This window comes from Dermochelys coriacea, chromosome 2, assembly GCF_009764565.3.
Source record: "Dermochelys coriacea isolate rDerCor1 chromosome 2, rDerCor1.pri.v4, whole genome shotgun sequence".
Lineage (NCBI taxonomy): Eukaryota > Metazoa > Chordata > Testudines > Dermochelyidae > Dermochelys > Dermochelys coriacea.
The window spans coordinates 120,900,396-120,927,762 of NC_050069.1; the positions used below are offsets into that span (position 1 = coordinate 120,900,396).

At 44.6% G+C, this 27,367-nt stretch overlaps 1 protein-coding gene across 1 annotated transcript in view; it reads left to right on the forward strand.

Moving 5' to 3' along the window:
- Positions 1-2,183: 2,183 nt before the first annotated feature.
- Positions 2,184-27,367, forward strand: part of PXDC1 (PX domain containing 1) — a 35,606-nt gene continuing 10,422 nt past the window's right edge. The window contains exons 1-3 of the mRNA XM_038388181.2: positions 2,184-2,439; positions 19,388-19,479; positions 21,786-21,903. Of these exons, the coding sequence (XP_038244109.1) occupies positions 2,184-2,439; positions 19,388-19,479; positions 21,786-21,903 (466 nt within the window). The remainder of the gene's footprint in view (positions 2,440-19,387; positions 19,480-21,785; positions 21,904-27,367) is intronic.

Consider the following 27,367-nt stretch of genomic DNA (forward strand, 5'->3'; position numbering starts at 1 on the left):
TCAGCTGCAGTGCCCTCAGAGTAGCTATCCCTCCATTCCTATAGGTTTCTGTTCCACAGCTCTGCCAACTCCTTGTATCTGCCCTCCGCTTGCATCCTCAGCTGTTGGTTTGTTGGCTGCAATCCTGGTCTGAGGAACCTTGGGAGTTTATCACATCAGCAAACCAGCTCTATTGAGTACAGTAGGAAGTTAATGTGGGAACCTTAGGTCTTCCAAAGAAAGCACCTCTCTTCTTGCCACTGTAGGGTCCAGGGAAAGTGCCCACCCTTCCCTCACTGCACTTTTGCTCTGTCAGAGCTGGTGAGCTGCAAGCGAGCAGAACTCCCTTGCCAAAGACCAAACATTCTTCATCGAGGTGCAGGTACTCCCAACCAAACACTTCTGGTTTTGTGTCTCCATTTACTTTGGGTCTAGGAAGTACCACTTACTATTCCGATTCACAGGTGTTTCTAACAACTAGAACAACAAACACGCCCCCCCCCCTCCCATCATAGGCTTCTCTCTAGTTTTGGCAGATAGCTCTCTTGACTAATAGACCTTACGGTCTCCCAGCTACCCAGTGGGATGGAATAGCGCCAGCATTGAGTCCTCCTTAACGAGATCTGCTTAGGGTGGGGGTGAAGCAAACTGTACTGTACGTTTGCAAGAACGCGTGCAATGCTTTTGCAGGCTCAGTCAGGGGTGCTGCTGGCCCTCGGGGGCAAAGAGGTAAAGCCAGATGGGTGGAAAGCAGCGGCGAGCTTGCTAGGTTTCCCCCTGCTTTGCCTCTGTAACCCCGAACCACGTATGCGCTTCTAGTCTCGCTCTTTCCTCAGTCACACGCCACGAGTGCAGGTCCTGCTGTAGCTAATCTTGCGTGGGAGGGGCAGGCCCTCATCTCCAGAGCCGCCGCCGGCCCTCCCGCGGCGAAAGGCAGCTCACCAGAGCCGCGGGCTCTGCCTTTAAAACCACGTGCAGGCTGGAAGCGGGCGCTGAGAGGCCGCGAATGCAGCTGCCAGAGGCAGAGCAGAGCAGAGCAGAGCAGAGCAGAGGCTGGGGCTGGGGCTGGGGCTGGGGCTGTCTCTGTCTCTGTCTCTTCCCAGCCGCTGGGGCTGGAAGAAAAACTTCTCGGGCCAGTGGGAGGGAGAAGTTCCTCGTCCGCTCCGTGGCTGTCTGTGAGATCACCCCGAGGCGCAGGACGCTGTGCCCGGGCTGGGACCCTGCTCGGCGGTGAGGATGGGGCGGGGGTTGGCTACGGGCTCTCTGCTGCGGAGGGGGAGCCTGGCAAGCGCCGCTCAGGAGGAGGCTCCGCTGGCCGGGGCTTTTCAGTGACCCCTCCCCAGCGGGCCGGGATCGGCAGCGCCACCGAGCAGGGGGGAGCTGCCCCGGCCGGAGCGCGCAGAGCAGGCGCCCGGGCGGGGCGATGGCGTTGCAATAACCCTGCCCTCGGGTCCCCTGGCGAGAGAAGGCAGCGGGGGGGGGGGGCTTTAGCCTCTGCCTGCTGCAGGGCCGCGCGGGAGCCAAAACTTCTCCGCTGCCCCCGAGGAGCCAGCCGCCGGGAGCCTCCGACCAGCCAGCCCCAGGAGAGCGGGCGGGAAGCATCCCGCCCCCGCTGTCCAGCCCCCCGCGGGATCCGGAGCGAGGAAGCCAAGGCCGGGGGAGCGGAGCCCGAGCGGAACTCGCGACCCTCCCCTGCGCTGAGTCCCGGGGCGCGGAGGAGTCGGCCGGACGGGGGCGGGTGTCTGCCTGCTTGGAGGGGCCTCCTCGAGCTGCTGCGTGGGGAAAGGCGAAGCAAGAGCTGAGTGTGCAGGGAGTGCCCGGGATCGGGCCGCAAAGGGCGCTGCCTCCTGGCCCGGCCCGAGCTGCCCCCCGTTGGCCAAGCGGGGAGACAGCGGGAGCTGTTTGTGTCGTTACACCGGCGCCCTGCAACGTGCAAGAAAGTCGGGAAAAGTTCCTGCCCGTCGGGGTCTCCGCGCCGTGCCGCTGCCCGCCGGGCGTGTGACACGCAGCACAGCTGCAGCGGGAGGAGGGCAGGGCTGGGACCTCCCCTCCAGCGCAGGAGGAGACTCAACCCGGGCTTTTTGCGGATCGCACCCCCCCCCCCCGTCCTTGATTTGCAACCCCCGCCCCCCCCAGCCACCCGTCGGTTCCCCAGCAGCTGCAGGAGGCTGCTCCCCGGCGGGGTATGTGCGGGCAGCGGCAGGATGGCCTCGGCCGTGTTTGAGGGCACCTCTCTGGTGAACATGTACGTGAGGGGCTGCTGGGTGAACGGCATCCGGAGACTCATCATCAACCGGCGCGGGGACGAGGAGGAGTTCTTCGAGATCCGCACCGAGTGGTCGGACAGGAACGTTCTCTACTTGCACCGCAGCTACTCGGACCTGGGCCGCCTCTTCAAGAGGCTGCTGGACTCCTTCCCGGAGGATCGCCCCGCGCTGTCACAGTCCCCCCTGCTCCAAGGTTTGGGCGGCTTCTGGCTTCCTTCCTAGTGCCTAAGACCCTGCCCGTGGCTGTGGGGGGTATGTGGGAAGGCGCCCTGGAGCGGGTGGGGAGAGGCCGGCTCTGTTGCTGGCTGTGGGGGTTTGAGTGGCTTTCCCGGAGCGATTGAAGGGCTACAGCACGCGGTGGGGAGGAAAGGGTTAAACGCCCGCTAACGGGCTGGGTTCTCCGCTGGGTAAGTTACAGCCTGGTACAGTGCCCGTGAAATGACCCTTCAGACAAGGCAGTGGAGAGAATCTGCGCCAGAGGTTTGGCCCGGCTTGCTGGGAAACCGAACTCGGTCATCGTCCGCACAAGCCCCAAATTCGGATGCACCCTGTGGACGTAATTGTAGAGAGAGTTCTTGGAATACTGTCCCAGCCCGCTCTGGCTCCCAGTGATCCCAATTGACATAATCTATGTTTACTGCTCCATCCACACTGGTTTAACACCTCCCCGCCCCTGCCCAAGACACTTCCAGGGAGGCGGGGAGTGGGGTGGGGGAAGCACTGGTGTTGAAAGTGAGCAAATGTGTATTTCCCACTTGTAAGCACAGTCGATAGAGCAGACTTACAGGGCCTAATCATAGAGGGAAAAGTCCAGCCTTTGTGTATATTTTTCTCATGAGAACTTGGAAGATTGCTGCTGCTGTCTCTCTTTAACCATCCTACGCTGAGCCCCAGTGCAGGGTGATGGAGAGTTAAATTCTGAGGCTTGATTCTCTGCTCCTTTGTACCAGTGTAGTTCTACTGACTTCAGTGGGGTTACTTCTGATTCTGACCTGTGTGAGAAAAGACATGGTCCTTGAGGTTGGAGGTAGCATCATAGAATTTTCCCCTAGCCAAGGTGGAAAAAAGTAATTCTAGAGTAATTCAAAATGAAATGTCTTGCAGGCTCTCAGTCAGTCAGGCCTCCTGCTTTCTTTACTCCTGCCAGGCAGGTCTCCATCTATTTGTGTTGTCATTTTGTCCTGTTAAAAATATCTGGAATATTCTTCTCCGACCCCCCCCCTTCCCTTCCCTGATTCCTGTGCTATATCCTAAGTTCATGGGAAATCGCTTCTCTTTCTGTTTCTGAAAATATAGAGTTGCTCATTTTAGTTCATCTTTTTTTCCCCTCCTCATCCTTTCTCGGCTAACACTGAGGGAGGAAGGAATGCTACCTGACAGTCTAGGCACTGAGTGCCCCCTGCAGCCAACTGGGGAATCTTGCTGTGTAAAATCTGAAAACTCTTGAGCTGGCTGCCAATTCTAAGGCCTACTGATTTGGGCACTCAACCTAACGTACTTTGGGCCTGATTTTCAGTGGAGCTGAGCACCTGTAGGCCCTATTGACTTGAGCTGGAGCTGTGAGTGCTCAGCACCTCTAAAAATCAGGCCCTAGTTGTATCAAGTGAGGCCCTCCAAAACAGTGACCACTCTTGCAAAATATTAGGCCTTAATTACATGTTTCAGAGGCACCATTTGTGCTTTTTCACTCGCACTGGAATACTGATGCCCCTACTTGGTCATCCCGCATAGCATGAACTATAACTGATGAAGAGTAAACCTCCTTAGCACATCAGGAGATTTAATTCCTGTGCAAGGCCTGGGTCCTGCAGCCTTCACTTCTGTGAGCAATCTTTCCCATATAAATTGTCACCCTTATTTCAGTAGGCTTCCACAGTGAATGATGTGCATGAGGAGGGGGTGGAAGAAAGAAGCTCCCAATGACTGTAATATTAGGGCTTAAATCTCCCTACATTATTTTTAATGCTGACAATTCTATGATTTGGGGGTTAAGATCTTTTAAATCTCAAGAACTGTACTTTCTTTGGCTAATGATGGAAACTACTTACAGTGAATGGGATTACCATACGTCTGTATTTTCCTGGACATGTCCAGCTTTTTGGTTCTTAAATCGCCATCCAGGAGGAATTTTTAAATATCTAAAAACGTCCAGGATTTTGCCATTATTATTTTTCCCCAGAGAAGAGTTGATCATTCAAGAAAGAGAGTGAATGTTGATCACTCGAGAAAGTGCCCGCTTTTCCCCGCTAGCTCCCAGTGCTTGCGCCGTTTCATGCAGCTGGGAGGGAGGAGGGGGAACGCGGGGTGCTCAGGGGAGGAGGCAGGGCCGGGCGGGGATTTGGGGAAGGGGTCCAATGGGGCAGGGACGGGGCAGAGTTGGGGCGGGGACTTTGGGGAAGGGGTTGGAATGGGGGTGGGGAGGGGGCAGAAAAGGGGTGGAGTTGGGGTGGGCCCCGGGGGTGGAGGGGCAAGCAAATACCCCCCCCGGAATGTCTTTTTTTTTTTTTTTTTTTTGAATATTCAAATATGGTAACCCTAACAGTGAAACATGCGAATGTGATAGAATCAAAGTCCTGAATTGTTTCTGAGTATTTGCAGTATGTAGCTGATGATTCCAGTTATAGTGAACCCACTTCTTAAAATGAAATTCTGTGAAAAATGACTTTGTGGTAATGAGGTATCACTGCATTTCTCTGTACAGTCTGTATTTCATATTTATTCACCAGAACTTGTGCATATCTGGCCTCACATACAGTCAAATCTTCTTTTAACTAAATGATGCTTTGGATATAAGCAGGGGATTTTATAATGTATTTGGTACACATGGGGGTATGACCCCATTTTAGATACACTTTTTGGATCTCAGGTTTTTGCATGTAGCATTTCAAAGAAGAATCACATTTTTTCATAATTTTCAATATATTTCACCCAGTAGAAAGTCACACAGTTTCTAGGCATTAGCACTGAGTCAGATATACTGTTGATCCTAGCTTTTCCAAAAGTGTCAGGCAGAGTGTTATTTGTATCTTTAATCTTTATGGAAGCAGTGAAAGCCGTGTGAGTCAAATTTGTATTGCATAGCAGGAGCTGGAAGTACTTCTGGTTACCATAGGTACATTTAAGTAGCATCAGAAAAATTAGATTATCCTATCATTTATATACATTTTGTCAAATTACGTTGTATAAAAGTTAAGGGATATTTTCAGGTAGCAGACACCTAAAATTTGAGCTAAAATAGTTTGATCTTAAAAATGGTTATTAATTTTGTAGGCTAAAATTTTTTTCCACTTTTCAGTTGCAGAAATTTTAGAAAGAGATGGTAGATCACTCCTTTTGTGGGACTATAATTTACTTGTGGGTTCAAAACAAAGCCAACATTCTGTGCTGGTATGTTCCTTTTTGCACAGTAATAGCAAATTTTAGTGAACCACCCTCCTAATCCACTATTTCCAGAACTGCACAGCATTAATGATGCTTATGCAAAAATAAGGTGTGGGGGGGGACCAGACACATGTTGGCTACTGTTGTTCTAGGAATACTAAAAAAAGACGTGGAGAGAATACTGGAGAAATACATATTTTAAATCTTTAAGAGGGGATTGCAAGATGATTGTGGCTTATTTGAGATTAGAGTTCTGCAGCTCAGGGCCTGTTTACATTTACAGATTTGCAGCAGCAAAGGTGGAGCTGCTGCAGTTCTTAGTGAAGTTGCTACCTATATCAGCATAAGTACTCCACTTCCTCAAGAGGCAGTAGCTATATTGACAGGAAAATCCACACACCTGAGCAACATAGTTATACTGACACAAATTTAAAGTGTAGACCAAATCTCAGTGTTTTGCCTTCTGAAATTTGTTACGTGTAACAATCTATTTCAGTCAGAAGAAATATCATTGATCCTTGCAAAGGGCATATGTGCAAATGAACTGATCTGATATAAATGCATGCTTCTACACTGCAACAAGGATTCCCTAGAAAGTCTTGATTATGTGCTTGGTATCACTGTACTTGCTACTGGGAGATCTCCTTTCATGGGGGGTCAGGCTATAATATTACACTAAGCCTGCTTTTCATTATGAACTTTACAGTGTTTGGACCTGATCCTGCAAAACCCCTTATTTCATGTGAGCAGACATTCATCATGCAGATAGTTCAATTGAAGTTAGTGGATCTCTTTATAAGAGTAAGAACTATTTGCATAAGTATTTTAAGGCTTGAGCCCTGTTCTAATATCCATACTAAAGGAATTAAACTAAGATCACTATAAGTTTCTATAAACTTAGATTCCTCTTGCAGGATCCTGAGCCCGCCCTTGTGGTGCTCAATACCCTGAGCATCTGTATTCATATATCTTAACTTTTCCAGTGACTTTAAGCCCTAATGGGGGTGGGTACCAGCACACCCAGTAAAATTTTTGACTGAAAAAGCAAATAGAGAGTAGTATTAATTTGTATTTTTTTAGACCAGAGTTTCCATGAAAACATAAATGTTCTTGCCACTTTAATGTGAACTGAGGGTTATCAGAATCTTGCAAAGAGCACACCTTTATGAGCCATGTGATACCCTTAAGTGGTGTGGTACTTGCATAGGAAGTAGGGAATTTAATCAGGTTCCTCTCATGCAGTTTCCACTGTATTCTTCTGTTGTGTGGAAGACAGGGGGACGGTTCCCCTCCATCCACAGAAAAAATGAAGGGTCTGGTCCAAAAGGTTTACAAGATCCACCAAGGGCACAAGACCATCTACGTGTTCCAGTGGAATTGTATTGGCATGGTCTCCCCTGATTGCAACTATGCCAGGACAGGGACATTCTCACCATAGGGATTAGAGGGCGTGTCACATTTTATTAGCCGCCAGCTTTTTTTAATTTCATATGCCCCGGCAGTTCCCAGAGAAAGTGTGTGGGGGGAGGGAGGGGAATGCTGCTATGGAGCTAGCTGACCACCTTCCTCTTTCTGTATAGGGGGTGGGGAGAGCTACACATAGAGGGTATCAGTCTCGCAAAATCTGTACTATGGTACAAGTACCATACACAATATAAGCAATAACAGTTCATAGGAAAGTATACTTGATACCTGGACATCTGGAATGCATAATGACGCTAAAGGCCAAATACTCTCATCAACATGAGGTGTGAGTGTCTAGGACAACTGTACTCTTTATTACAGTGATGCTTTTGTAAAATGTTTTTCTTACACATTAATAGTAAGCTGGCTAACAAGTCCATTTCTGTGCTGTTTGCCACTCTCTGTAGGGTCATAATTTTTGTCTTCCAATCAGATTCCTGCTCTTATAATGACAGAGTATCTTCATTCTCATGATTCATTATGATGTCACCAGAATCCTCATAGTATTTTTTTTGGGTGTCTGAAGTGTGCCTATCCCTTACTCTCGGCCAGTGGTTTTCAAACTTTTTTCTGGGGACCCAGCTGAAGAAAATTGTTGATGCCCGTGACCCAACGGAGCTGGAGATGAGGGGTTTGGGTTGTGGGAGGGGCTCAGGGCTGGGGCAGAGAGTTGGGGTGTGGGAGTGAGGCCTGTGGGGTGGGACCAGGAATGAGGGGTTCAGGATGTGGGAGGGGGCTCTGGGCTGGGGCAGGTGATTGGGATGCGGGAGGGGGTCAGGGCTTCGGGGAGTGGGTGCAGGCTCTGGGGCGGGACTGGGAATGAGGGGTTTGGTGTGCAGGAAGTGGCTCTGGGTTTGGGAGGGGCTCAGGGCTGAGGCAGAGGATTGGAGTGCAGGCTTACCTCGGTCCCACCGTACCTCAGTCAGCGGTGCAGCGGGAGTGCTAAGGCAGGCTTCCTGCCTGTCCTGGCAGCGCGGACCGCGCTGTGCCCCGGAAGTGGCCAGCAGCAGGTCTGGCTCCTAGGTGGAGGTGTGCTGGCGGCTCCATGTGGGTGGCTCTCGCCTGCAGACACTGCCCTCCCCCCTCCCAGCTACCATTGGTGCGCAGAGCCCCGTGTCCTGCCCCACCTAGGAGCCGAACCTGCTGGTGGCCGCTTCTGGGGTGCAGAGGTGTCAGAACAGGTAGAGACTAGCCTGCCTTAGCCAGGCAGCACCACCTCTGGGACTTTTAATGGCCCAGTAAGCAGTGCTGACCAGAACCACTGCGACCCAGTCTTACATTCCCAGTCTTACATTCCGCGATCCAGTACTGGGTCGCGATACGCAGTTTGAAAGCCACTGCTCTAGGCACATGCACAAACCACACAATATAAAAGTACAGACTGGCTCAATAAGTGCAATCATATCATTCACAGACATACACAGTACTTTACAATTCTAGTCATTACCACTCTGCTTACATCTATGCAAAATTATCTCCTCTGTAAAAATTGGTGAGGAAGACTGAGGAAAAGGGTTGAGGCACTGACTTAAAAATGACCAATTCACTCTAAAGATATCCAGAAATAATTGTAGCAGATCAAATTAATAAAGTAAAATAGAGAAAATGAGGTACAAATCTGATATAGAATGAACGAGAAGTGGCTACTGCCTGCAAAATAATGTTGAGTAGTTCTGTAATAAGACTTTTCTTCAAGCACAATCCTTCACCGTTAAGTCAAAGGCAAACCTCCCACTGAATTCAGCGAGTGCAGGAACCAGCCCCTAGTGCTTCTTGATCAATCTAAAATTTTTCTCATAAACACAATCCCACTGAAGCCAGTGATAAATTTAGCCTTTTGAGTGTTTATGTGTTTTCTGGGAATCCTAATGGAGTGAAACTGTAACACTTTTATATACTCTAGTGCTGTTTTCATAGGGCCAAATTCTGCTTCCAGAAACTCTGCCCTCACAGACTTCAGTGGGGATGGCAGAATTTGATCCTTTGATAATTTGATTATAAACTCTTAACATGTGCTAATAGCTTTATGAATGTTCATGTTCCCAATGTAGAGACACATGGACGGTAAGCATGAACGTTCAAATGCACTGCCAGAATGGCCATTCACATTACGACTGTGTACATGTCCCTAAAATTATAGTTGGAATATACTATTTTTTCGCCTTCCTCTGTAGGATGGGGCACAGGTCACTTGCTGGAGGATTCTCTGCACCTTGAAGTCTTTAAACCATGATTTGAGGACTTCAATAGCTCAGACATAGGTGAGAGGTTTAGTGCAGGAGTGGGTGGGTGAGATTCGGTGTCCTGCATTGTGCAGAAGGTCAGACTAGATGATCAGAATGGTCCCTTCTGACTTTAATATCTATGAATCTATGTGCATACACACAAACACATACCCTATCACTTTCTCTATCCAGTACTCATTCCTTTCCTCCCTGTAATCAGCACCCCTTACGTCCTATAAGTATTGTTTGTTCTAATAGCACAAATTGAAAAACTCACATTTGTAATGATTTGTTTCCAGTTCAAATGTAGTGCCTGAACCTACACACACACTCTCAGTACACAAAGTTTCTTCTGTCTCATAGGAATGTTCTGCTGTATTTCTCTTTTCAGATTGCTTCTCTTCCGGCTGCTTCTTCCCCCACCCCTATCCTATGTAGTCTGATTTTTCTCTTCCTTTCTTTGTCAGTCTTTCCCAGGCTGTTTATCCCCCTCATGTCTCACTTTGCTTGGCCTACTTTCTGTTTCCTCTCTTCCTCCTCACATCTTTCTCTGTCCTTCACGAGAATGTTGGTGCCACTGATAATTAATTAGCTGTGGCATATCAGAGCTCTCCCATCATCCTCCACATTATCTCCTGACACAGAACTTCTGTTTCATGCTGGATCATATCTGCCTTCCTTCCCTGTTACATCAGGCCAAAAGCAGGAGTGAATGGAAAAGAGATGCTCAGCTGCTTCTGTGTCACATCTGCAGTGCACCAGGAAGGACTGAGGTCTGCATGATCTGGATTACACACACTAGCAGACTGTCACATTTTGCTGCACTTTCTGAACACAGTAGGTTATGGGTAATATGTGCTCTCTTATACACTGTTTACAAGACCATCTGGGAGTTTAATGTATGTGTGAAGGGAGCTCTACAGAGGCAATTTAGCAGTTTCCAAAGACAGCAGCTGTTACAGTACTGTGACAATACGGATAAATACACTACATCTATTGTGCCCCATTTCATTGTTGACAATGTCAATAGTTCATTAACAGAATTTGTTCAGAACTTCAGTCTGGTGGACAAAAGGGAACAGATCTTCATTTTTAGGCTTCTAGCAATGTAGTCCAACTGAAATTCAGTTTTTTTTATTTGCCTTAATGGCCTTTAGATTCAGCTCTTCCAGGATGGCATTGGTTGCATACTATTGCTAAGGACCTTCAGTGAAAGGACACATTTTTTCATTTTCTTCTCAGTCTCCTTTACATCTGATGAAGTGAGCTGTAGTTCACGAAAGCTTATGCTCAGATAAATTTGTTAGTCACTAAGGTGCCACAAGTCCTCCTTTTCTTTCTGCGGATACAGACTAACACGGCTGCTACTCTGAAACAAGTTATACTTGGTTATAGGTAAATCCGTTGAAACAGGCTGATGTTCCAAATCATTCAGCAGCGTGGTCCAGTGATGGCAAAAATTAATGGTTCATCTGTAATGTTATAAGATTAATAAAATTTGCTGCTTTCATGATAAAGCCATCCAAAAATCTGGAGCACATGATGAATTATTGAAATTTGTCAGTTTGGGGGTTTTTTTGGTCCATGTTCCATGCTGAGTTTGTATGAATTCAGTGCTAAAAGTGATAGCAGAGATGGCCATTTTAATACCATGTTCATTTCATTTCCTCTTCCTCCGGTCACTTTTCCTCACTTCATTTTGTCTTTTGTGTTCTGTCTTATATCATGTGTCTTATCTGACACCCTGTCTGCAAGACCACTGGGGCTGGGACTGTTTTCTTTGCTTGTGACCGTGAAGCTCTGAGCACCTAGACTGGTGTTTGTAGGCACTATCATAATAATGATAATGTTGGTATGAATGTATGTAAAAAGCCAGTGAGTTGAGAGACCAGACTTCTCTGCCTATAGCCTCCTGGGGCTGTACGTGTGTGCATAAACGGTTATGTTAAATATAGAATGAAACAAAAAAAAAACCCTTTTTTACTCTTGAATTCCTATGTTGGGAAATTTGTCAGGGTGTTGTTTGAAAGGAATACTGTTAGGTGCTGTAATTTACCTGTGCATAGTCTGAGCTATAGATCTTAAAATAAGAAAACTGTTGTATCAGGATTCAATTTGTGCACTAAGGCCCAGATTTTTACAGGTATTTATCTGCCGAAAGATGAAAATTTTGAAAATCTCACTAAGGACCTAACTCTCACTGCATAATGCTAAATACCTTTACAAATCTGGCCCTAATGCCCCCAGACAAGAGCTCTGTTCAGAATGTAACCAGTTTAAAACAATGTTTTTTTCATACTGCCAACATCCAGCCCCCAGCACAGCTTGCCAGCTCCTCCCCAATAAACGTGCCCAAAATGAGCAAAGTTGGTGACATCACGTGAAAATGAAACCCTTGGAGCACAGAGGTGACCTCTAAAACCTGGATTATTCTCTCCAGAATTAATGCATGGACTGAACCCTCCATGTGTGGATTTCCCCATCCCCCTGAGAATAGTGGGGAAGAGTGCTGCCTTTGTGACACCATCCCCAGCCCCCTGCAGGGATAGCGTGGCAGAATTGAAGACTAGGTGTCACAGGGGAGGTGCTGCTCTCATAAAAACATAGGACAACATTTCTCAAATGCAGACAGTTTTTCAAATGCAGCCACCATGGTCTTTTTGTGCAGCCACAACAGCCTCCTGGGTAGTGTCAGGGAAGAGGGGAAGCATCGGCCCCTCCTTCCTTGTTGCTCCTGGATGCGCTACCCTGCACCACCTCTGGAGAGAGCTGGGGTACAAAGCTGCAGGAGCAAGGGAGTTCCACCATTGCCTCTCGACCCTGCTGCCTCCCCCTTTGGCCTCCCCATCCAGGGCTTAATGGGTCCTGGGTCTTGCTGAGAAAAGTGATATTAACAAAAATGCAATTATCACTTTTCATAGCAGACTTACTAGCTATCTGTGAAAAGTGATACTTGTATGTTTATTAATATCACTTTTTTCATAGCCTCCCAGGTAGCTACTAAGTGTGCTGTGATATTAACAAATATACAAATATTCACAACAAGCCCAGGACCCAATATGCCCTGGATGGGAAGGGGGGGCAAAAGGGGAGTAACATTATTTTTGTTACTGAGTCTGCCAAAAAAAACCCTACAAATATACATTACAATGATTTGGATGTGAATCTGTGCATATCTAATTGTTTTTCCTAAAGTTAATTAAGTATTTTAGGGGGAAAGTGTAAGGGTGGCCACAGTGAGAGTTGGTGGCCGCATTCTGAGGCCACCAAAAATTTGTTGCGAGAACCCCTGATAGGATTTCCCATGCTGAATCAGACCAGCTGTCCATTTAGTCCAGTATCCTGTCTGCAACAGTGGCCAGAACCAGCTGCTTCAGTGGATGGTGTAAAAAATCTGCAATAGGCCAATGTGGGATAATCTGCCCTCCACATGGGTTTCATCCTGATCTCTAAAATTAGAGATTATTTTAAACCCTGAAGCATGAAGTTTAATATCCCTTCCAACATTTTTATTATTTTTAATTATGACAACTTTGGCTATTTTTGGTTATCCATATAAATTCCCAGTCTGCCCCATCTGCCTTTTTTTTAAATCTTGATATGTTGTTGGCCTCAATTATTTCCTATGACAATCAGTTTCACAGCTTAATTGCTCCTTGTGTGAAAATGTATTTCCTTTTATCCGTTTTGAATTTCCTACCTTTTAATGTCATTGAATGTCCCTTTGTTCTTGTATCATCCCTGCAGATCCTTTATAATTCTGTGCAGAAATGGGAAGGAGGGGTTGGAATAACAGCTGTAGACTGTTAGCTGTTTTATCTTCCTCTGAGTCCAGTCTGAGGCTGCTAATGCATGCCCTGCAGGTGGGGAGGAGCATGCGAGTCTCTTGCTGGGTCATGCTTTCTGAGGTTAGGGGGAAGAGTAGAGTAGCAGCCAGCAGTCATCTCTGCAAGACAGCTCCCGTGTCTATGCAAAAGACTTTCTGTGGAGATTTGTAAGATCTAATTGCTCTTTATGCAATTGGGAGGGGGCTCTATCTCTAAAATTTGTGGTTCCTCAATCCCTTTCCATAAAGGAAAACTTTGCCAGCTGTACTTCATAGGATTGTCCACCTCTTCGTTTACCTTGCTCCCTCCTGTGGGTTTTCCCATGGGAGATGACAGTCTGGGTCAAGGAGAGGAAGGTACAATCTGATTTATTTTTTCATATACGCTGTGGGGTATAATACAGTAACTCCCCACTTAATGTCCTCTTGCTTAATGTTCTTTCGATCTTATGTCCCTGCTCAATTACAGAACATGCTCCATTTAAAGTTGTGCAATACTTTGCTATAACGTCGTTTGGCTGCCTGCTTTGTCCACAGCTGGCAGCTGCCCTATCAGCTCCCTTACGCCCCCCACACAGCACCTCCCGCCTGCTGGCAGACCCTGTAGATCAGTGCCTTCCCCCTCCTCCCCCCGCCTCCTGCCTGCAGCAATCAGCTGGCTTGCGGTGTTCAGGAGGGAGAGGGGAGGAGCGAGGACTCAGCGTGCAGGCTTCCCCTCCCTCCGCTGCCTCCCGAACGCTGCAAACCAGCTGATTGCTGCAGGCGGGGAGGGGAAGGCTGCGTGCTGAGTCTTCGCTCCTCCCCCCACCCTCCTGTCCCCTGAACGTCACAAGCCAGCTGATTGCCGCAGGCAGGAGGCAGGGGGGCGGAGAGAGGACACGTCATGCCTCCCCCCTCCCTCCCCTGCCTCCTGCCTGCGGCAATCAGTCAGTTTGCTGTGTTCAGGAGGCAGGGGAGGGAGGGGGAGCCTGCGCGCCATGTCCTCGCTCCTCCCTCCTGAATGCCACAAGCCAGCTGATTGCCGTGGGCAGGAGGCAGGGGAGGGAGGGGGAAGGAGTGAGGACGTGGTGTGCAGAGTAAAGGGGGAGGGGAGGAAGAAGAGGTGGGTTAAGGGTGGGTGCTTGGGGGAAGGGGAGGAGTGAGCGGGCTGAGGGTTGAGCCCCCCGTCCCTGGTGCTTGCAGAGTAGGGGAAGCTGCCACTGCTGCTGTGCAACGTGCTTCTCCTAGCCTACAGTACCTTCAGCCTCCTTGCCTGCCTCATTGTCTCCAGTGCCAGTGGGCTGTGCCTGTATGGGGTAAGGCGGGGGCACCTCCCAACTATAGTACTGTACTGTATGGCAAAAAAAAATGTCCCTGGAACCTAACCCCCCTATTTACATTCATTCCTGTGGGGAAATTGGATTCACTTAACATCGTTTCACTTAAAGTTACATTTTTCAGGAACATAACTACAGCATTAAGTGGGGAGTTACTGTATGTAATAGTAATCACAGTACAACATCTCACACTCTTTGCAGAAAGCGTACACTTGCTTTGACCTCCATGCTCCAGTAAGGTTCCATGGTTAGTGAGTTAAACTTAAGAGCAGAAGGGGAGGATCTCTATGCCGGTCCCTTCACCCCTTACCCATGTGTTAGTTCCATTAGAGTCAATAGGGGTAATCTTGAGAGTAAGATGAACAGGATTTGGGACTTGTCTGAGTCAATGCCAACTTAAACATAGCTACATTTTTGGAAAAGCAAAGACCTATTCATGGCATTATTGAGGGATGGTGTGTGAAACTTATAGCTCTTATGTATGTATGTAGCTATTTTGCCTTGGAAGTCAGTCAGTCTTTTTATAAGTGACTCGTACATTTCTCATCAACACTTTGTGTGATATAGTGAGCTATGTGCCATTGAGTGAAATTCCTCCCCCAACCCCCATCAGTTAAAAAACATGCAAATGAATCAAATAAGTGCTTTGCTACGTATGTGTGTCACGTAAAAGTTCAGCAGTGTGCAAGATTAGGTGTATGGACATTAAATCATAATTATTCACATTTCAGTAACATTTGTATATAATTGAAGGTTTTGTGGTAGGGGAGAGGAAGCCCATGGAAATCCAGTTTAGCTTAAGAATGATAAAGATGGGTGTTTACAGCGTTTAAATCACTTGAATTGTTAGTTATTTCTCCAAGCATAGTACACATAATAAGACAGCACAGCAAAGTTTCCAGGGAGGATCTAGCACATGCTTTCAATTAGAGGTCGGACTGCAGCAGAAGAAAAGGAGTGTGAGCAACATTTCTCCGTGACCTCACTGGGATATTTCCCAGCTCTCAGCTTACCTATGTATGCATGACTGAACAAGTGAAAAATAGTACAGTTGGGTTCCAAGCTACAAGGCATATTCTTCTGATTTATTTTCCTTTATTTAAGGACTTCAGTCTGAACAAGTTTCTTTCCAAGTCTGTGTTAGGAGTGTAAATGGAGGACTTTGGTGAAATCCTGCAACCCTCTTGGCCAAAAATTATTCTGACTGAAGTTGGTGAAATTGATCATATGAATAAGGAGTCTTTGCATGGGTAAGGGTTGTAGAATTTGCCCTTTTATCCCATAGCCCTCATTCTTCTAAATTCTCCCACTGACATTAATCCAGATGCTTGTGTGAGTAAGGGTTGCAGGATTCAGACAAGAGTCTGTTACCAAGCACCGAAAGGGTTTGATTCCGCAAGGTGCTGAGTCCCGCAGCTCCTGCTGACTTCATTGGGTGGGCTGATCCTGCAAACTCTTATGCATGTGAGCAGTCCCTTAAATTGCAGGATCGTGGCCTAGTTACTGAAAGTACTATGGCATGTCTTATACCTGTTAATTTTTAAAATTATACAATGTGTGCAAATATTACAAATGAAATTATGCTGGCTTCAGTTTACATGTAAAACCAATTGGGTATTTTCCACATATTTAGAATCTAGATGCATAAAGCAGAGAGGCCTGTACCGAGCTGAATTCATAGTGACTAATCGTATAAGATCAGCAGCTTCAGGCTGCATGTTTGTAGTCAGTGAGAACGTTCATAGCGATTTATTCATGCATATATAGTTCTTATTCATGCATGTAGGCAAAGCCTGTCCTGGAGCTCTCTCTGTGGCAGTGCAGATTTGCATGATCCTAAAATCAAACTCGTGTGCAAATCATGCAGTCTGACCACAAATTGACACTTGTCAGTCACTGAGAGGAAGCATTATTTTCAGAAGTAACAAGTGAGCATGGATGGCTCTTGCAGGCTTTCGGTAGAAAAGCAAAAGGGTAGGAGTTTTCGCTCCCTCTCATCACTCTTAATCTCCTTCCTCCCCACTCTGCTTCTTTTCTTCTGTTACGTTGTTTAAGGGTTTAATAAAAATGTTTTTATTGTGCTAAAAGCTGTAAAGCTTCTTTTCCAGTTTTCTAGTAGGTTTTTGGTTTTTTGTGTTTGGTCTGTAGCTGATTCTTTTCCAAGATCTAGAGGTTAGAAACATGTACTAGAGGTGAAATCTCTTGCTTATGATGAAAAATCTTGGTGGATGCATGGAACTATAGAACCCCCTACTGGGTGGCCTGTGAAGTGCCAGAGACTAAAAATCTCACCTGCCATTTCTGATGAAAGAATAGGCCATTGTAGTCAGAGAGAGTTCTTACCTGGACAAATATGCTTCTCTGAGTACTGATTCCTGCCAGCCAGCTCTTTTGGAAGATTAGGAGGTGTATCAGTGTCTTGAATTTGCAACACTGGAGCCCAATCCTGCAAACCTTTATTTACACAAATAGTCTGTTCTTGTGCAAGTAGTTCCATTGTGTTCAAGGATTTGCACAACGTTTTTATATAATGCTGTATGTCTGGCAGGAAAAAAAGATGAATGCCTATGTTAGAAATATTACTGGAGAGAATCAGATCCTGCTATTGGAAATCAACAGATGCAAACCTATGTACTTGATCACGTTAGGCGTAGAGATGGAAATAACCTGAGAAAGTTATTATGGAACAAATGGTGGTGGGTCATTATATTGTGGGACGACCAGTAAGACAATGATGGATGGATGGTATATGGCAGATCACTGAAAGGTAAGCTGCTTAGCCCTTGAAATTAGCAATGGATCATGAAGGCTTTAGAAAATCCTGCTATGATGTCGCTAATACATGGATTTACTTACTTACCTACTTATTCATAGTAAAAGCCAGGCAAACACTACAGTGCCATTTTGCATATAGAATCTTTGGCCCCATGTCAAAGCACAGGTGGGGCTGGCCTGGAATAAACAGCTGGCAAAATGGGCTACCAAGTAACTAGAAAGACGTAGAAAATGAGGCTATATCCATATGTTGGTCCAACTTCTCAATAGCCTTATTCACCTACATTGTGACAAGATGGAATCTCTGTAGGTGCCTATTAGTTACAAAATTCAGAGCTAGATCAAGATTCTGAGCACCCTAGTATTAAGGGCTGTTGGTTTTGCTGTGTCTACTTTCTTTAGGCCCAATCCAACTTCCTTTAAAGTCCATAGAAATACTCACATTGATTTCAGTGGGAGTTGGCTCGGGCTCTGCGCAAGGAACCTCTTCCTTCCTTGAGCATGGAAGAAATAGGAGAAATTACAGTGTGCCTAATGGATTTGTATAGAATATAGCAGAATGTGACAACACATCCAACATCCTATTGGTCCATCCTTGGTAATCCTCTGATCTGCCGTGGATGATGTAAATTTGGGGCCCATTGCCAGTAGTAGTTGCTGTTGAGATAGTCTGTAACTTTTTTTTTTTTTTTAAACTAAAGCTGTACTTTAAGGACCGTTGCCAGCCTAAAGTCACACTTCTTCATAGAAGTTATGTATGTGCCAGTGCTACGAGCAACACCTAAAATAAGGCTATGTACACACTACTACTTATGTCGGTATAACTTATGTTGCTCAGGGGTGTGAATAAGCCACCCCCCTGTGCGATGTAAGTTACATGGATCTAAGCGCCAGTTTGGACAGTAGGCGGGAGAGCTTCTCCTGCCAACGTAGCGACCGCCGCTTGCAGGGGCTAGAGTAATTGGGAGAGCTCTCTCCTGTCAGAGTAGAGTGTCCACACTAGCAGTGCTGCAGTGGCACACCTGCACCGCTGTAAGCTCTGTAGCGTAGCCACTGCCTAAGATAACAATGCCAGACAGAGATTGGAAGGAAAATGGAGGGGAAATTTTGCTATATTTTTGTCTCCAGTTTGTTAGTTTTGTATGTTTGACAGTCTTATATGGGTCTTTCTGGAGATTAAAACTTTTTTTTTTAACTTGAAAATATGAGTGTAAAACCACAAAAATTGTCAGAGTGATCAAGGGCAGGGTTCTCTACTCTAAGTTGTGAAAAAAATCTCTCAAGTATTATGATGGAAGCCTCTTATTCTGAGACATTTAAAACTAGAGACAAAGCACTCTAAATGTATTGCACTGACTGGATATTAAGATGATGTAGAGGACCTAACATGTCTTTTTCCATCTTGATCGTTTCTATGGCTGTGTGATAACATTCATGGTGGATGATTATCATGACAGTTGTAGCAAAATCCCCTTGTCCTGTAGTCTAGCTGTTTACGAATAGGGTTTTGAAAAAATCTTCCTTTGACTATTGCTCCTGTACCATATTATGCACAAGAAATATGAGACTGCTCTCAAAGAGCTTTATTTAGCTTGTGTTTGATTCTTTCCTCTTCTCCTGTGTGAGTATTTTCTTTTCCACTCTTCTTTGACAAATAAGGATGGATCATGGCTTCAGAAAGAGGATTTTGAGTTTTTTGATTTAATATCCCTCTCTGTGTTCCAACACAGCAACACTTTGACATGAAGTTAAGGGAGCTACTTCTGGACAATGGGTCATCATCTCCTGAGGTAAAAGATGTGTATCAATTAGGCGTGCTGTTTGATGTCTTTCCACATATTCTTGAAAAAAGAAAAGGAGTACTTGTGGCACCTTAGAGACTAACAAATTTATTAGAGCATAAGCTTTCGTGAGCTACAGCTCACTTCATCGGATGCATTGAGCTGTAGCTCAGGAAAGCTTATGCTCTAATAAATTTGTTAGTCTCTAAGGTGCCACAAGTACTCCTTTTCTTTTTGCGAATACAGACTAACACAGCTGCTACTCTGAAACCACATATTCTTGAGTAACCTAGATCTGTCTGCCACATATAGACATCCACATGCATGTATTGTATTTTCATTCTCGCTTAAAATGTGTTTATCTTGTTTCTAGGACTAATCACAATAAAAGAGGCCCGTGATATAGAAGCCAGGCTTAATGAAGTGGAGAAGCTTCTGAAGATTATTATAAATATGCCTTGGAAAGTAAGTATGCTAAGTACCACCTTACTGAACTTCAGACCTGGTGGATAGTAACTTGCCCTCTTCATTTAGATGGAAAGGCATGGGGCTGTTTGAGCTTTTGCAGAGGCAGAGGGGGCTGTTCAAGATCCTGCATATCATCCCTCCCTCCCTGTATCTCAACCCTCATAGTCTCCTACCCCTTGTTTCTACCCTTGCTGCCTTTGCTCCTAAGCAGCCCTTTGGTATCCTTCTTTTCCCCAGAAGACCCTGCTTTTCCTAGTGCACCAAACTGTCACCCTCTCTCCAGTCAGGTACATCCCTCATTTCAACACAAGTTCTTCTCTGGAGCCTGTCAGAGTTAATCCATCTAAGTCAATGGTTCTGAACCTATTTACCATTGTTGGCCACATATGCAGCTCTCTATGTGTTATGAGGGCATAACAATATATATATACACACTACCTGTATGGTCCTAAGGCTGTCACATGGGCCGCAGCTGTGTGCTGATTGGACCACAAGCGGCCGGCAGGTTGAGAACCAGTGATCTAAGTAATGTTCTGTTACATAACATTTATTCCAAAGTGACTTGTGCATTGCCATGACTTTCATCTCCTTGTCTTTCAGAGTAATATATCTGACCTGCATTGTGTGTTGAATTGAGGGCCCAATCTTGTAATTAGATCCACAAGAGTAGACCCCCACTGATTTCAGTGGGGCTCTGTATAGCACAAGGGTCTACCTCTGTGTTTTCTGATTGCAGGATTGGGGCTGTAGATTGTAAGCTCAGTCAAGCAGGGACTGTGTATTTCCCTGTTTTTATTGCACGAGGCACACTGAAGGTGTTCAATGAATAATAGTAATAATGGGTATTATTTGTAGTCTTGCCACTGCTACCCCAAGGCTTCTGAATGCCTTCCTTTTAATGTTATCTGGACCCTAGATTCAGTCCCCTTTTTAAATTGGACAAGTCACTTAACCTCTCTGGCCCTTGGGTTGCCCATCTGTACAAAAGGTATTATAACATTTATCTCCATGACGAGGCTATGTTGAGGCTTGATTAATGTATGCAAAACACTTAAAGATCCTTGGGACGATCTTGTAAAAGAGCAATTGCTCTTGAAGTTCAACCACACATGCAGGAGTTGGGAGATATGAGTTGCGTTCTTGGTCATGGCACGGGCGTTGTTGTATAAATGGGGAAGTTATTGAACATGTGTGCCTCAGTTTCCCCATCAATAAAATGGGGATAATGATACTTTGCTGGTGTACCGAGCGATTTTATTCATTTTAAGTGCTTTGAGTTCTTCAAATGGAATGCAGCATGGAAATACAACATATTTTTATTTTATATTTTCAGCCAAGGTCCTATGATATGACGGTGTAGCCAATAGACCAGTGGGTCTCAAACTTTTTTACTGGCGAGCCCTTTCACACAGCAAGCCTCTGAGTGCGACCCCTCTAATAAATTAAACACACTTTTAAATATATTTAACACCATTATAAATGCTGGAGGCAAGCGGGGTTTGGAGTGGAGGTTGACAACTCGCAACCCCCCAGGTAATAACCTCCCAACCCCCAGTTTGAGAACCCCTGCAATAGACCATGTGCCAGGCGTGATCATTCTTCCTGACAGTCATATTGCTGTATTTCAGTGTCTCAGATATTTACAAAGTGTGTAGTCATGTCTGCTGTGTCAGTGTCCTTTACCAAGGAAACTAACTCATGAGCAAACAAAGCACTCACTGGGGAAGAAAACTACTTGTGTAATTAGCGACCATGGTGACTGATAACCAATGTGAATGGGTGGTCATTTTGAAATCTGCAGATCATGGACCTGGTTGGCTACTTGTTCTTGTGTAGAGCAAGATGTACACCACAGAAGTCAGTGGATTTACACTAGTGAAAAGGAATGTAAGCGAGAGGCGTTTCAGACTTCATGAGTTTTTTGGCATGTCCAGATGAGTTCAGTGTAAGAGGGTTCCCCCCCACCCTCCCCCACTAGACAAATAAGTTTTTTATAAGAAATATTGACTTTTTTATGCAAAGTGCCTAGAAAATCACTGATGGACAAGTAACAAAAAATCAAAAAAAACCCATCCCTGAAGTAGTCATAATTTATTAGACAAACCCTGAGAGCACTGGGCATCTGGAATGCCTAATGTAGTCAGTGGGAGTTGCATGTTGTCAACAGGAATTGCATGTATTCAGCATTTCTCAAGATTTGGCCCAGTAACAGGTGAGAGGTAGGGGATAACAGGATAAACAAACCAAGCCGTGAGTCTGGGAATTAAACTTTGAAAATATATATTTCTTTGGTTCTTTTTCAGTATTCTAGATCTGAAGTTGTCCTTACCTTCTTTGAAAGATCTCCGTTAGATCAAGTGTTAAAAAATGACAATGTCCATAAAATTCAACCAAGCTTTCAGAGTCCGGTTAAAATATCAGGTAAGAATTATTAGCTCGCTAGAATGCATACAAGAATTATTAAATGAAAATATTTGTCTGTTCTTTCACTCCCCTCCCTCCTCAACATTTCAAAAGAAACCCTTCATCCCTCACTTTCCCCATGCTCTTGCCTTCCAATGTATAGAATATCAGAAGGGCAAACACACTATGGGCATTATACAATCTTCAGATTCTTCTTTGTGCTGCTTGGAATCCATTAGTGATTCCTTGAGAAGGCCATGTCCTTGTGCTGTCCATACTGTTGCATTGCAATGGAAGAATTGAAAGGACATGAACTAAATAAAGTATATTTTTATAACATGCAAAATGGTCACATTTTGTACTAAGGGTGTATTTATAAATATTTTAAGAAGGATTAATACACGATGAATAGATGTGAAAGACAGAAGTAATATATCTTACAGATAGTTGTAACTACATCCATATAGTAGAAGATTTTGTAGATGATTATATGCCATGGTTAGGAGTAATCATTTGTTAGAGTTTATTAACCCTTTATAAATGATTTATAAATGTACCCTTAATATAAAGCATGCCTGAGAAATTTAACAACAAACCCATCTGTATAAACGATGGTGAAGAGCATCAAAGAAATTAAATGAAACACAAGAGCAGACGTAAGTGGGGAACAGTGATTCCATGCCCTCTTTGGCTTCCATGTACAAATTCAGTCTCCTTCTCAGTGGAGGATTTGTGTGTCTGTCTCTTCGGGTATCTAATTGTATGCTTGGGGAGAGGGGAAGGGCGTGAATACATTTACTGTACATAATCCTCCTTGACCAGAATGTGAGTCAAGTAGAGGTGGGTATCTTCATTAATCTAAACAAAAAAAAGTAGGTTTTACTTATTAATACGTGACATGTGCAAATGTATCCCAAGAGGGAGTAAATGCAAACACAGAAAATCAGTCATTTATTCTTTATATAATCTTGCAAAATTTAGCGCGTTCAGGATCTTTTTTTAGTCATTTTACTGATGTACAGAATAAACTGTGATAAAGACCTCTAGGCCAGTTCTAATGGCAAAGATATGAATTTATAGACAGGTTATGTATAAGTTAATTAGAAATTACATATACCATTTCTGTGCACAGATCTTGCATCGGTCACCCACTTAAATGCATGATGTGTTGACTATATGCAATTTAATTTGCTTCTATATACCTGAAAATGTTCTCTGAAAATACACTAAAGAGCATATTCAATGAGATTACTTGTAGAGTAAGTTGGTACTCGGTGCCAGTAAAGGTGGCAGAATCTAGCTTTAAGAATACATAATGTGAAACAAAGTGCTCTTAAACAATATACTTTAAAAGAAAGTCTAGGAAAAATTGCAGTTTAAAATACTGGAATTTGACATACTGGGTCTGATTCCCTTGACACTTATACGGGTATAATCAAGTATAACTCCATTGGAGCTGAACTGGTTAAACACTGGAGAATCAACTTTTTTGTTTTTGTAGAGTTTAAGGCTTGTTTTGTTCTCTGAAGAAAAATGTAGTGAAAGGCAACTACTTAACAACTTAGTCTGTGTGCATCTCTGCACACGTGACATGATGGGTCCAAAAGCAGATGAAATGTGGTCATTAAACATTAGTCTGGGCACCATTCTGTTGCAGCTCTAAGAGTGCAATAAGATGACAGCTACTAGTTCTGCTGTTGCTTCTTCTTACACTGGTGTAAATCAAGCATAACTTTGTGGAAGTCACTGAAGTTACACCAAACTGGTTTGATAAGAAAATGAGGGTCACTGATATTTTTAATAGTAGGTAAACAATTGTGTGGAGACTACTATCTTAATTCTCATGTCTGAATGCTCAAATACAAAGAGTGAAACCAGGACTAGCAGTGAGTAGATTTTGCATAGAGGAGCTATGGAAACAATGGGACCTGAACAAGAAACTACGTTTTTAAATCCCAAATTAACTCCTACAGTTTATAGTCACACCTGACTTGATTTCTTTTTTCCTGTCTGTCTGGGTATCCAAAAGCACTCTGTGGTAGTCAGTCTTATGTACTGACTGGCTGTTATAAAGAATTTCAAAACAAAGCCCAGAATCTGATGTTTAGTTGATACAACCCTAGTCTGAATTTTCCACAGTGAAATGACTGCATTGTTTAGTTGATGGTTCCAGCAGATGGCACTAAAGGTTAACTTCTAAAATGCTTCATACTGCAGGAGTAATGCTGTAATATTCTTAGGTCATGTCAAGGACACTCGGAAAAAACTGTGACATGCTTGGTTTGCTTTACAATGGATATAATACAACTCTCTAGGTGACTTGTAACCTCTGAATTACGCTGCAAAAATATTTTGTATTCACTAAAAGAAAACAAACTGTGTCCAGCACAGTCCACTCCAGATTAAAATATTTGAAACAAACAAAACTCACCAGATGAAAGCAGAATCTGATCCTTGAGTTTGCATCTCAATCTACTGAACACTGTTTGACAGTGAGTCACAGCTGAAGTGGGATTCTGGAGGGATTCAATGTAAAACCACTCACAGATGCATTCTATTCAACTTGGGTGCAATACAAAATAGACTAGAAGTCAGACAATAATTTTTCCACATACAAACATAGAGGCACATGAGTGTTAGTATGAATGCAAAAATGTACCTTTATTGTAAAAAAAATTAAACCTCAGGTCTTTTCACATCTAAGGTTGGTAGGTATCACAGAGTAGCAAACACTTTGGGTTCAAGATGCAAACCTTTTGTGTCCATACCCACTCCACCTACCTTTCAACAGTGGGATAGTTCTCTGTTGTTCCTGCAGATAATGCTCAAAACTAACAAACAGGGTCTGGTTCTCCTCTTAATTTGGTGTATATCAGGAAAAAAATCTATTAAGGTCAGTGGCAGTTTGAAATGAGTGCAAGTGAGAGGAGAATCTCAAGGATGTGCCAGCCCCAGTATACTTTTGCTACTCCCAGTGAATGAAGGGTGTTCTAATGAACATGGGGCTAAAATCGCTGATGGAAATGGGTAAGAAACCATTAAAGGCAATGCTGCTGTATCCATGTATACCAGTTGCAAATTTTCCCACTGAATTGTAACTTGGTTTCATGCAGAATTTATAAAGTAAATGCAGGTATGTTTCTTCCCTCCCTGCCTGAGAGCTTTAACTTTGAAGTTTAGTTAACTTATTGTTAATTGTAGGAGTGTTAATTAATGATCACTCATTTGAGTTGCAAGTGTTGGGCCTAATCTTAATTGAAGTCAATGGCATTCAGGCCCAAAAAGTGTAAGCTTGCTAAGTATTTGATTTGTGTATTCACTGAGAGCCGAATCTAATGCCCCATAAAGTCAATAGATGTCTGTCCACTGACTTCAATGGGGATTGTGTCAGATCCTCCTACCTTTAAAGAACGACTGTAGAATTCAGCTATTCTGAGCTGGTAGCATTTGCAGAGACATAATGATTACACGAGGCTTAAGGCAATAGAGAATTGGGCCCAAGGAAAATTGCTGTTGGAAAACATATTGTCTAACTTACTTTCAAGGTTGCTGTTGATCTAGAGTTGTAATTATTTCTTTTTTTCATCTTTTTGTTTAATTATGATAACTTGCTGTCTGGGAAGAATACAATCAAGAGTACTCGCAAAAAGAAAAGGAGTACTTGTGGCACCTTAGAAACTAACAAATTTATTAGAGCATAAGCTTTCGTGAGCTATAGCTCACTTCATCGGATGCATTTGGTGGAAAAAACAGAGGGGAGATTGATATACAGACACACAGAGAACATGAAACAATGGGTTTATCATACACACTGTAAGGAGACTGATCACTTAAGATGAGCTATCACCAGCAGCAGGGGGGGGGAAAGGAGGAAAACCTTTCATGGTGACAAGCAAGGTAGGCTATTTCCAGCAGTTAACAAGAATATCTGAGGAACAGTGCGGGGTGGGGTGGGGGGGAGAAATAACATGGGGAAATAGTTTTACTTTGTGTAATGACTCATCCATTCCCAGTCTCGATTCAAGCCTAAGTTAATTGTAATAGACAAGCCATTTACAACACACACTTTGCTTCTCTACGAAAGAAAAAGGACACTAAGCTATCTAAACTACTACATGCCACAAGGGGCCACAACAGTGGTTCCCATAATCCACCCAGCAATATTGTTAATCTATCCAACTATACTCTTAGCCCAGCAGAAGAATCTGTCCTATCTCGGGGCCTCTCCTTTTGCCCCTCCACCCCCACGAACATGATACAGTTCTGTGGTGACCTAGAATCCTATTTTCGATGTCTCCGACTCAAGGAATATTTCCAACACACCTCTGACCAACATATTAACCCACAGAGACCTTCCTACCAACACTACAACAAGAAGGATTCTGGGTGGACTCCTCCTGAAGGTCGAAACAGCAGCCTGGACTTCTACATAGAGTGCTTCCGCCGACGTGCACGAGCTGAAATTGTGGAAAAGCAGCATCGCTTGCCCCATAACCTCAGCCATGCAGAACACAATGCCATCCACAGCCTCAGAAACAAATCTGACATCATAATCAAAAAGGCTGACAAAGGAGGTGCTGTCGTCATCATGAATAGGTCGGAGTATGAACAAGAGGCTACTAGGCAGCTCTCCAACACCACTTTCTATAAGCCATTACCCTCTGATCCCACTGAGAGTTACCAAAAGAAACTACAGCATTTGCTCAAGAAACTCCCTGAAAAAGCACAAGAACAAATCCGCACAGACACACCCCTGGAACCCCGACCTGGGGTATTCTATCTGCTACCCAAGATCCATAAACCTGGAAATCCTGGACGTCCCGTCATCTCAGGCATTGGCACCCTGACAGCAGGATTGTCTGGCTATGTAGACTCCCTCCTCAGGCCCTACGTTACCAGCACTCCCAGCTATCTTCGAGACACCACTGACTTCCTGAGGAAACTACAGTCCATTGGTGATCTTCCTAAAAACACCATCCTAGCCACTATGGATGTAGAAGCCCTCTACACCAACATTCCACACAAAGATGGACTACAAGCCGTCAGGAACAGTATCCCCGATAATGTCATGGCTAACCTGGTGGCTGAACTTTGTGACTTTGTCCTCACCCATAACTATATTTCACATTTTGGGACAATGTATACCTTCAAATCAGCGGCACTGCGATGTGTACCCGCATGGCCCCACAGTATGCCAACATTTTTATGGCTGACTTAGAACAACGCTTCCTCAGCTCTCGTCCCCTAATGCCCCTACTCCACTTGTGCTACATTGATGACATCTTCATCATCTGGACCCATGGAAAAGAAGCCCTTGAGGAATTCCACCATGATTTCAACAATTTCCATCCCACCATCAACCTCAGCCTAGACCAGTCCACACAGGAGATCCACTTCCTGGACACTACGGTGCTCATAAGCGATGGTCACATAAACACCACCCTGTATCGGAAACCTACTGACCGCTATTCCTACCTACATG